We start from the raw sequence: 12,579 nt of genomic DNA on the forward strand, positions 1-12,579 counted from the left end.
GCAGCCTCAGAGATCATGACTCACCTGGACTCACCTGCAGCTCCTCACAGTCAGTCAAACACTTTTCATCCGTTTTTGAATAATTCATTATGTTTCTGAAGCTAACTGGTAGCTAATGTTAGCAGCTCTGTTAGCCTGCATGTTTCTGTTAGCTGTTAGCGGCTACCATCTGTCCAGCTGTGTGTGTGTGTCCTCCAGCTGTGTGTGTGTGTGTCCTCCAGCTGTGTGTGTGTGTGTGTCCTCCAGCTGTGTGTGTTTGTCCTCCAGCTGTGTGTGTTTGTCCTCCAGCTGTGGAGAGGATCAGTTTGACCGTCCTGCCTCCTGCTGTCCATCGGTTCCTCTTCAGCCAATCAGAGGAGTTTCAGGTGTCTCACCTGGTCCTCAGGGTGCTGTTTGGAGCAGTGAGCGGGACAGGTAACATCTGAGACGATTGTTCATCTTTTATTTTATTCTACTTTTAATTGTAATTTCTATTATTCTAAGATTTGAAATATCATCTTTTTTTTCTTTTTTTTTAAACTATAATTGATTTGTTGTTTTATGTCTTTATTTTTTTTATTTGAAAATTTGAAAATTCTTATCTTGTGTTTGAGTAGTTTTTAGTGTGTTGTTTTTAAATGTTTGAATATTTTCTTATTAAGTTTTTAATTCATTTTTCATCATGTTAAAATTAGAAATTTCTTATTTCTTAGGTTATTCACTTAGTTTTGAGTAAAATTATTTTTTGCTTATTATTTAGTTTTATTATTAATAAATGTTTAGTGTTTCATTTAATCTTCAATCTTTTAAGATTAATGTAAAGTTTTTTCACTTAGTTTTTATTTTATTATATGTTGTGATTATTTTTCCATTTTTATTTAAATGCTATTTTCTTAAAAGTTTTAGAAATCTTATGTACTCTGAAGTACTACTTTTGTATTAAAATTGCCATTTGATTTTTTTTTTTCCAATTCAATTTGTTTATTTTTTTTCTTAATTGAATAAAGTTGAAGAAATCTACTTACTGAGTTAACTTAAAGGAGCAGTCTGTCAGATTTTGGAGGATTTATTGTCAGAAATATAATAAAATATTCCTGTTTGTTTCCATCAGTGAAAATGAGAACAGTTGTAATCTGTAAACTCACCACTAGATGTCTCTAAATCCTGCAGACTGCTCCTTTCAAATAATTAAATGCATGATGATGTTTCCTGTTCTGACCTGTCTGCGTCTGTCTGTCTGTCTGTCTGTCTGTCTGTCCTCAGTTCTGTCACTGGGTGTCTCCCACAGCCTCCCGCTGACCTTTGACCTCCAGCTGGCAGCAGCAGCGTTCTTCATTGGTGAGCAGACGTCACATTCACTGTCATCATCATCATCATCATCATCATCTGTTCTGATCTCACACACACACACATGTCAACTCACATCTGTTCCAGCTGTCTGTGTGGTGGGCGGAGCCTTGTCCTCCTCCTGCAGATGTTTGGTTCTCCTCGTGTTTCCCAGCATGCTCGGCTCCCGTGGTCGAGCGTACCTGATGCTGCTCATCCTCTCTGTGCTCTGCAGAGGTGAACACACACACACACACACACACACACACACACACACACACACACACACACACACACAGAAACTGAGTTAAAAAATAAATGTTCTCAAAAAAACTGATTAAGTAGAGTAATATCATTTCCATGTATTTACCAGGTAAACTAACTAATTACAAATACTCAAGTTACTGTAATTAAGTATTTTTTGGGGTACTTGTACTTATATGAGTAGATTTTCAGGTCTGTACTTTGATTCGAATACTCGTAAGTATTGTCAGCAAAATTTAATCTACTTATTATTAAAAACATATTTGAGTTCTGAGTAGAACTGAATTAATATCTAAACCTTTCGTCTGTATTTTTAGTATCCAATCAGGTGATCTGATCACAAACGTTCCACAGACTTACAGATGAAACTGGCTGCTCAAACCCAAAGATGAACCCAAAAATACAAACAAATCCAAAAGAAGGCAAAAGTGACGAAAGAACGCCGACAAACTCTGACTAAATTAGTCTGTAATCTGTCAGATGATGTCATGGTTTGGTATTTTTCTCAAAGACTCAGTTACTGTGTGTTTATAAAACTGAAATATAAGATATTATGTTATATAATGATTGTAAAAAGAACTTCATGTAAGAACGTCCCACAGATAAAACTAACGTCATGCGTAATCCACAATTCATCTTCACAGTTGGGCTGTAATGGATTACATGTAATCAGGATTAAAATAAGTAATAATTAATCAGTGCAAATTACATTTAAAAATGTGCAATTAGATTATAGCTACATTGTTAATGATTTCTCGATTAAAGTTTTTATTTTTGAATGACGAAACTTTTTTCCTTTTAAACGATCCTCCTTTAACTCATGAAACTCTTACATGACATACAGAGTGTCTGAGACGACAGAAAACAACCTGAAATGCTTTGAGATATTAAAAAAAAATTAAAGAATAATATTTTAGCAATTTTTTATGGTTGGGTCCAGTTTGTTTTAGTGCAAGGTGAAATATTTCCAGTGTTCCAATTAGAAATAATTTAAAAGGAATCAGATTAGGTTTCTCTGTGATCCAATGATTATGTTTCTAATTACAACATTTGCAATATTAATAGTTACTGATTACATTTCAAAGTAATCTGATCCAACACTGATTAAATCAAATCCTGCTGTGGTGAATTTGTTGAACTGTGCTTTATCTGAGCTGTCTGTCTCTCTGTCTGTCTCTCTGTCTGTCTGTCTGTCTCTCTGTCTGTCTCTCTGTCTGTCTCTCTGTCTGTCTGTCTGTCTCTCTGTCTGTCTGTCTGTCTCTCTGTCTGTCTCAGGACCAGTCTCTAACATCCAGCGTAACATGGAGACGGCTGCAGTGTCTCTGAGTTGTAATCTGGACCTGCAGGTTAATCACAGCAGGTTGCTGTGGAGAGACGCTGTCAGACCTTTTGTCCTCATCACACAGGAGCTCATGGTGAGACTGAAGAACGTCTTCTCTTAACTTAACTGAGCTAGCTTCTAGGTGTCCTGTCAGACAGATGTGTCTTTTACGATGGACTTTTTTGCTGCAGTACTGCCAGTGTCCACCGGGGAGAATTGGTGGCATGTCTGAGTATCAACATCCTGTCTAGGTTTATGTATTACATCTGTACTCAAAGTGACATTGCTAACATGCTGATGGTTAGCAGAAGTAATTTTTTTTTACCATGTTCACCAAGTTAGTTTTGCATGTTAGGATGCTAACAATAAGAATTAGCACTCAACACAAAGTAGAGCTGAGGCTGATGGGAATGTCTGTAGTTTTACAGGCTTTAGACAAACGGAAACTTTGACCTGAAGATGACGCTAAATGAGAAGTCAGAGGATCATGGATGGATTAATCATCTATATCGATAGCTAATATCAAAACATGTCAGCCGTATTGAACACAGACTGAAAAGTTTTTGTTGTTTGTTTTGTTTTTGTGTTTCAGGATGATGAAGCAGAGTTTCAGTCAGAGACTCTGAGCGTCAGCAGGAAGTTTCAGAACATCAGAGACGAAGTCGTTCTTCAGTACGGATATGAACGATTCAAACCAAAACACACCGCCGCCTCCGGTAACAGCACTCAGGACCAGTTCACCACCAAGACCATGATGCAGTGCGACAGTGAGTCACATGACAACAAGAATTTAACATCTGAATGTAAAGAAAGAAGCATTTAATATTTGTGTGTGTGTGTGTGTGTGTGTGTGTGTGTGTGTGTGTGTGTGTGTGTGTGTGTTATCCAGGTGTGGTCGATGAGGGCGTGCAGCGATGTGCTGATTGGTTCAGCCTGAGGTGGGCGGAGTGTATGGAAGCCATCCCCGTCCCTGTCATCAACCACATCCTCTGTGTCTCCATGAAGTTCCACTTCCTGTGTGATGTCATGAGAGGTGAAAGGTCACTCTGGGTCGTATGTAGTTGTTAAACTAGGACTGGACTCAAATTCAAGAGATCGACATTAGAGCTCAGAAATGTTCAGTTCAGTTCAGTTAGGAAACAGAGTTTCTCTGTAGTCAAGTCAAATTTTATTTGTGAAATCCAAAATCACAAATCACAATTTGCCTCAATGGGCTTTACAGTTTGTGCCGAGTTCAACTCCCCTGTCCTGTAGAACATCAAAAGAGTAACGAAAAACACTAAAGGAACACTAAAGTGACATCAACCAATCAGCAGTTATATATCTCTATATGTGCTCACACTCACAACTCAGCTGCATAAATCCAGGGTTCATTCACATTTCTTACAGTTCTTCTTCCTCCTCCTCCTCTGTCAGTGATGACTCCGTGGTGCAGAGAGCAGATCCCTGTGGAGGGAAACTTCGGTCAGCTGTTTGACCAGGTGAACCGTTCAGTCGACCTGCTGTCCAGAGAGTTCAGCACCGAGCTCGTCCTGCAGGTCACCACCTTTCTTTGAACACCTCCTCGGGGTGGACTCTGCATCTTTAGCTCCCTGTTGAATGAGTGTGTGTCCTGACCAGGTGACCTCTGACCCCCTGCAGGAGCAGCAGCAGCAGGCCGTGTTGGGCGGAGCTCTGCTGGACCAGGAGTTCACTCAGGCTGTTCGAGGCTCCTTCCAGAAACTGACGACCACCATGAAACAGCTTCTGAACGTCCTGCAGCTGCTGCTCTCCTTTACCTTCGTCACCATCTTCATCCAGTAAGATCTGCAACTCTCACATCAGGGTCCTCTCTCTCTTCTGAGTCACAGACCAACATGGCCTCTTCCTCCTCCTCTTCCTCCTCAGGGCGTTTGGTTACCTCAGACAGTACAGGAGGGACATTCGTTTCGACAACGTCTACATCACCACCTACTTCAGACAGATCGACGCCCGCAGGAGGAGAGCGGTAACGTCATCATCATCATCATCATCATCAGTTTAGTTTAAAGTTCCTATGAAATCAAAATTGATGTCTGTCCAAACAATGATTGTCATTTTGTAGATATTCTTGGTATTATTAATGTTATTTCAGAGTTTGTCTTTTTCTAGAAAACATTTTAAAACTGTTCATGGCTCATCCTGCATTCAGAGGCGTCACTAAATGTGCGTCCAGCGAAACCCTTTCTTACTTATTACACTGCAGAGAATAAAAGGCTGTTAGCTGCCATGAGAACAGCAGACCTGGACTCACGACTGGCCACCAGAACAAACTGCCTGAAGGCCAAAACACACTAAAACCATCTGACACTAAGTCCGTCCTGAACACATCCTGAAAGCATCAAACTACCTGGACACTCACAGCCTTTTATTCTGTAGCTGCAGTACATGTTTGGTTTGATTCGTCCTCTTGTGTTGTGTTCAGGGGAAGCGCTGTCTGCTGCCTCTGAAACAACCAGAGAAGAAGAAGTTCATCGACCCCTGGAGTCCAACAATCTACCCTGAGGAGCTCAAACAAGTGGTGGGTTCAAGTGCAGCTCTGATGATAATTATACCAATACAGACACGTAGGAGGTCAGGATGATGCATCATGAAGGGGTTTATTTCACAATAATGACCTGCTGGCTGTTCATTACAGGGCTGCTTCATAAAAAAAAAATCAATAATTTGACACAAAAGTTGATAATCTATGTTCAAAACTGCATCCATAGCAACGGTCTGTAAGACAGAAATAACAGACCTTAGAATGCTGCAATTAACCAATCAGAATCAAGTATTTCTTACAGCCATGTTCTTTATATGGTCAGGCTTTATGTAAACAGACAGCAAACCCAGTTCAAGTCCAGCCAGAGACCTGATGTACCTGTCTCACCAGTCATGTCCTGTCATCTCTCTGCTGTCACGTCTCCAGTGGAAAAATAAATAAACAAATAAATAAGAGTTAAGTTGTAATAAACCTGAACTATCCTTCAATGTCCACCTGTACATCACAGTCAGGTTCAAAACACTGAACTCGTGTGTGTGTGTGTGTGTGTGTGTGTGTGTGTGTGTGTGTGTGTGTGTTGACAGACCTCAGGTGTGTTTCAGCTGCTGTCCGTCTCTCTGTTGTCCGTCGTCCTGCTGACCGTCGACTTCTCTCTGTTCCATGTTTTGGACATCGTCAGCAGACACACTGTAACCCAGTTCAACCTGACCAGTAAACACACACACACACACACACACACACACACACACACACACACACACACACACACACACACACGTTCAGTCAGTGCGGTGGATTCTTTCACTTCAAAATTAGGAAAATGTTTTATTTAATATAATAAAATGTTAATATTTTATCATGATATTAAAAAAGCAGCTGTGATGTCAACATGTATGAAAATATTTTTTGCAGCGGTCAGAAGGAGTCTTTTTATAAAATAAAATAAAAATAATAAAATAATTAACATGTTGCTGTTGCGGTGGATATCATCACAGTCTGGTACTAAACTAAAGTCAAACTGAACAAATTCTTCTTGAAGTGACGATGGATCACCTGAGTCACAACTGTAAAAATATCATCAGCTGTTAGCATGCTAATAGCTAACATATCACCTCCTCAGGTACAGAGCAGCAGAACAGATGCTTCATTTGTGAGAAAATGTTTTATTCCTTTAAAATTGAACTCCAGCTTCACTGACATCACCACTCAGAGTTTCTGGGTAATGAAGTTCTCTCCGCAGGTAGTCACCAGGTGGACATCAGAGTGGGCGGGGCCTCCATGATGGCCCGCCTCCTGAGGAAGACGGTTTCAGCCTTCAACAGCTCATCCAGCCTCAACATCCAAACCGACAACCAGGGTAGGTCGCAGGTCGAGGTACAGCGAGAGAGAGACTTCCTGTTTGGACTGACGACCACAGATTCTGTTTCTCTCATGACTCTCAACTCAACCTGAAACCAAACAGTGTAAAAACAACTCACACTAAACAGAGAAAAGGACAGCGATTTTCTTTGACACTGCCCCCTGTTGGTTGATAACTTAAGTAATATTTTTATAAATTAACTTTTGCACTGCTCATCACCAACATTTCATGAGCAGAGATTTCATGAACTGACTGAATAAATGTTGGTGTCCACATACGTTTGGCCATATTTTATATTAAACTGAACCAGCAGAGGGCGACAGTCCTCTAACTAAGTACATTTACTCAAATACTGAGGTCCTTTACATGAATATTTCCATTTTATTTTTTATTTTTCTAAGAACTTTACAGATTCAAATTATTAAAGTAAAATATACTTAACTAATAATGGTCATGTATTATAGATTAATTTACCCAGCAGTTAAAAAGTCATTATCATGAGCTTCATCTTTTTACCATCTCCATCTTTACCTGCTGCAAAGACACGTAAAAAAAGAAAAAGAAAACTAGTATTGATAAGTAAAGTAATATTGGCAGTGATACTGATTTTGAAACATAAGAATGTTAGATGTTCATATTAAATGTGGCCAAAGTGTAAAGGTAAACGTATGTAGACAAAATCCCTGTAAGTCAAAAACTCAGATTTCAGACTGCCCTAAATGCAACAATTGACACCTGACATCATCATGGATTTCTTTATGTGGTCATTTCCTTCAAACACAAGACAAAGTGCACAGCACACCTCCCCTCTCAGACTCTCTTCATTTATGAGGACTTGATGTCTTGCTGTTCATCTCTCTGTGATTTACAGAGTTTCTGATGGACAAGTGTCTTTACTTGTTGCTAAAGTATCTAACTGATACTGCTGGTTAGCCGTGCACTTCCCTGGTGTTTGAGCTCCCAGTCCAGGCAGTCAGCTGCATCAGAAACAGATTCAGAATCAAAAATAACACAATAACACAGTCTGTCTCTCTGTCTGTCTCTCTGTCCGTCTGTCTGTCTGTCACTCTGTCTCTCTGTTTCTCTGTCTGTCTGTCTCCCCCCTCAGTGTGTGTGTCTCCCCCCTCCTCCCTCCCTGCAGGTGTGTATGTCAGCTGTGTGTGTTGTGTCCTGCTGGTGGCGCTGTTCAGCTGCCTGCAGGTTTACACCAACCGCCTTCGACGGGTCATCGCCGCCTTCTACCACCCACAGGTATACACACACACACACACACACACACACACACACACACACACACACACACACATGCAAGGTGTGAACTCCTGGAAATCCTCTGAGATCAACAACAGAAACGTAAAACATTTGGGTCTGAACATTTGTCAGTCACTGTGATGTCATCAAGTAAGTGAGTCACTGAGTCACACTGAGTGATTATTTTGAATTATTTTGACTGATATTGCAGTTGTGATATCATTTACTATGTTAGAGGAAAGGATCATTTTTACATCATTATTCTATTATTTTGCCCTTAATAAATATTGTGTATGCTGCAATTTGAAAATTTCTGTAGATCAGATCTCAACAGAATTTCAATTAATTGTTCAGCTCTAACTCCAAAGTGATCATAGTGAACTAAAACTATACAAACAAACAAATAAACAAAGAAATAAATTCAAACTATAATAAAAAAAAATTAAATAACATTTAGTGAACTGAAATAAAACTAAAAACTTTAGACTTAAGAAAAAACAAAAAAATTACTTAAATGATATTGTGCACTTAACTAAACTACAACTGCTTAACTAACTAAAAAAATAAATAAAATAAATTAAAATAAAGTATAGATGAAAATATAGATGAAATGAAATGAATTGTAACACAAAAACTAAAAAACTAAAACTAATACTAAAACCAATAAAAACTAAACTTAAACTAAAAAATGTTTAAACAAAGTAAAAGTAAAAACTCATAAAAGATATAAAACTATAGTGTGTGTGTGTGTGTGTGTGTGTGTGTGTGTGTGTGTGTGTGTGTGTGTGTGTGTGTGTAAAGCCTGTTAGCTGCGGTAAATCTGATGTGAGAGCAGATTAATGTAAGAGCATTATAACAGAGCTGTGGTAGAGAGACTCTCAGAGATACAGAGAGAGAGAGAGAGAGGTGATGAATGGAAGAGGCTCAGTGACACACACTCTGTTTACACACACACACACACACACACACACACACAACATGTTGAGCAGCTGTCATAAGAACACACGTGTGGTTCAGAGCTTCATGTTCCCCTCAGGATCAATTATAATAACTTTATTGATCCTCTTTTAGACAAACAGCCGCAGAACTGATGACGTTCTCGTCAACCTCAGCTGAACATCAGTGTGTTAGCATTATTGGTGTTAGCATTTTAGCATTTAGCTCACAGAAATGCACAACTGTAGTCTCTTAAATACCCATAAACAATACCAATAACAGTACGAGCATACAGTACCTATAAATACATCATTCTAACTCATGACTGTAACGTCACCGACAGCAGTGAACAGTATCGTTGGATCACTTCCAGAGCGACTTCATAAACAAAAATACTGACAGCCAGTCAAAATCCAATCCAATCAAAAATGTCTGTCTGTGTGTCTGTCTGTCTGTCTGTTTGTCCGTCTGTCTGTGTGTCTGTGTGTCTGTCAGAGGGAGAAGCAGCGAGTCTTGTTTCTCTACATCCTGCAGCTCCAGAGACGGATTTCCACCGACAGGAAACGCATCATTAGTTGGGGACGGAGGAGACGGACAGTGAGTGACTTTCTGTCTTCTGTAGCACGACACAAAAACAATAATATATTTATTATTTATTATTTATTTATGTTGCACATTTCACACAAAGATTCAGTCCACAAGAGATTATACATACATACAGATTTAAAAATAATATATCCATTCTTGAGAAGTGGGACAAATCATGTCCTATCAAGAAAGACTTTGAAAGTTATTAATATCAACACTAATTCCAATTCTTTTGATGGAAATGTATTTTTTAAGGGTTTATCTTTATGAAATATATGTAATTCATAAAATGTTTGTGTTTACTTTAACTTGTTTTCATTTCTAAACTTGACCTGGGACAGAAAACAGCCCCGTCCCAGACAGGAATTCACAACTTCAAACAATTAAAACTAAACGTTAAACTAACAAAAAGCATCAGAATTAGTAAAACAAATAAAAGCGGTTTTATAATATTTTTATAGCGATGCAGCTGTTTGCCAGGTGGAAAAATTCTTTCCATAAATCTTATTGAAGATTGACCTCTATGAGTGAGAAGTTTTGTAGGATGAAGATGTGATGATTTGCAGTTTGAATATGAACGTAACCGTGAATGTGCTTTAAAATAAGTCTTAACCTGCTCAGGATGAAAGAGAGGTTTAGTTTATATGAAAATGAATAATCAGGATCCCAGCAGGTGGATCTTCCTGTCCTGACTGAGTGATCAAATATTGTGAGAGTTAAAGAATCTGAACTCACACAAACTGCAAAACTTGACTCTCTCTCTCTCTCTCTCTCTCTCTCTCTCTCACACACACACACACACACACACGAATGATTCATCCTTCACATCTAATCAAGAAATTTGAACAGGACAGCAGCGTTCATGTGTAGATATATACTGTCTGTTTTAGCCTGATGTTTGGTTCCACTGTGGAGAAAAAGTCCACAGTTCCAGGATTTAACCAGTTGAGATGCTCTGAGCACCAACCAGCTGAGCTGAGGGCGCACTGGACGCGCTGCTAGTCAAAAACGTACTCACCCAAACTTTTATTTCAGTATGAAATAAAGTCTTAATTCAGAGTACGTTGTGTTCTATATTCCTGATGCTCTACATTCACTTTTTTGCATGTTTTGACTCGTCTCCTGCAGGTGTTTGAGCGTCTGACCAGGTGTGGGCGTCGTCTTTGTCATCATCAGTAACATGAGGTGTAACAACCCCACCCTCACTGAGACCAGGACAGGAAGTTCCACCTACTGCTGTCAGAATTCACAGAAGAAGAGGGCGTTCAGATAAAGCTGCAGTTTTAACGTCTGTCTGAGCTTATTATTTATCACAGCTGTTTATTTAAGATGGGGCAGGTTTTATTTCCCTTTTTCTGGGCTGTTGTCATGGTTACGTCACGGTGTTAGCTGGAGACTAATGAACGAAGGAAATAAAGGAAATGGCTAATGAAGGAAAAACTGGAGCCAAACACAGAGCAGTCGACCACATGACCAAGAGTACAAGAAGTACTGAAGTAATGGCTCCAAATTTAAGTTTTATTTATAAAGTGCCAACTCACAATAAAAGGTATCTTTTTATATAGATCGTACTCTAAAACTAACTAAAACGTTTGAAACCTGTCCAGCAGTAAGTGAACTAAACACGCAGCCCAGTGTGTGTGTGAGTGTGTAGTGTGTGTGTGATCACATGATCAGATTAGATGTGTACAGATGAATTATGTAACCAGCTGATCCTCAGCACGTGCAGCGCTCACTTCATTCACACTTCACTGTTTAATCTGATCCACAACAAACTTATAATGGATCAGTTTACATCACGACGTCACTTCATCAGGTCCCTGAACCCCACTGACCTGAAATCCTCCTGAACACAGCAAATATTCAGCTGGTCACCGGCGTGTGGATCGGAGCACAAACACTTTGGTTACACATCCTGTAATACAGTAAAAGTACTAATACCACAGTGTGAAAATACAAAGTCCTGCATTCAAAATGTTGCTCAAGGAAAAGTACAGAAATAATAATTTATGTAATAATTTAGAGGATAGATGAGAGCAGCCCATCCATCATGCCCCGCCCCTTTTTGGGTGAAAATAACCATTACAAATTTCTGAGGTTTATTGATTCTGAGGTGTGAATTTTGTTGCCAAACACACTGTGTACTTAAATCAACTGGTTAGAAATCACAAAGCTCCATGAAGTCAAACACCTCTGATCATTAATGATCTTAATACAATAACTTGTGTCTCTACCATCAATGCACACACAATGTCTGACAGCAGCTTTGTGTGGAAACACTTAAAACTATGAAACAATGAAGAAGTAAACTGTGCGCTGAGCTGGAGGGATAAAATGATCTGGACTGAGGTTTGATGTGACATTTGGATTCTCAGACAGAATTCCATCTGAAGCTTCACACCAGATGACTGAGAGCTTTTTTATAGTTTTTGTTTTTAACTTTCAGTGATCATTAACTTTATTAAGCCAACGATATTAAACATTGACGCATGCTCGGTGCTCAGCAGTCTCTGAACGCCAACAGAATGTGGAATCTTTCTCAGCTCGACTTGTTTTAAAATTATTTTTTCTTAATGTAAAATATGGATTGTAAAATGTAATTTCGATGAGGTTGTTCAGTCAGACAGTGACAGATCACAGGCTGAACTTAGCATGTCATCCTCGCAACTTCAGCAAAGGTGACGCTGCATGCGCCGTGCGCCATTTATATTGTGTTCATTATAGTGTTGATTAAGGGTGAAATGACTTTCTTCTGCCTCAGTTATTATTGAAACCATCAGATAAAACACTGAGGCTGTCAGGTTTGGAACCCACATACACTGAGATAGTGAGTTTCTATTCTAGGATAGAGAATGTTTAATTTCTGGGAAAATATTAATCCCTACTTTACCACATCACACCTTCTAACATTATATAGGCTGACATTTTATTGTTTCCCCAATGTTGTTGTAAAAAATGTTTTTTTAATTAAGTAATTAATTTATTTACTTTTAGAATTTCATCAGTGACCTTGTACGGGTTTTCTGTTCTTTCTGTTTTCATTTTGTTATT

The 12,579-nt window shown here is 39.0% G+C and overlaps 1 protein-coding gene across 1 annotated transcript; it reads left to right on the forward strand.

Moving 5' to 3' along the window:
- dcst1 (DC-STAMP domain containing 1) lies at window positions 1–11,412 on the forward strand. The gene is made up of 16 exons (XM_084727390.1): window positions 1–49; window positions 289–414; window positions 1,243–1,317; window positions 1,414–1,542; window positions 2,845–2,984; window positions 3,483–3,657; window positions 3,780–3,923; window positions 4,307–4,428; window positions 4,532–4,689; window positions 4,778–4,877; window positions 5,334–5,429; window positions 5,978–6,104; window positions 6,634–6,750; window positions 7,862–8,004; window positions 9,436–9,537; window positions 10,657–11,412. The coding sequence occupies exons 1-16, from the start codon at window positions 16–18 to the stop codon at window positions 10,705–10,707; spliced, it is 1,839 nt and encodes a 612-aa protein (XP_084583516.1). The 5' UTR covers window positions 1–15; the 3' UTR covers window positions 10,708–11,412.
- The last annotated feature ends 1,167 nt before the right edge of the window (window positions 11,413–12,579 follow it).

Source organism: Lutjanus erythropterus, chromosome 9 (genome assembly GCF_056507025.1).
Source record: "Lutjanus erythropterus isolate fLutEry1 chromosome 9, fLutEry1.hap2, whole genome shotgun sequence".
NCBI classification, from domain to species: Eukaryota; Metazoa; Chordata; class Actinopteri; order Lutjaniformes; family Lutjanidae; genus Lutjanus; species Lutjanus erythropterus.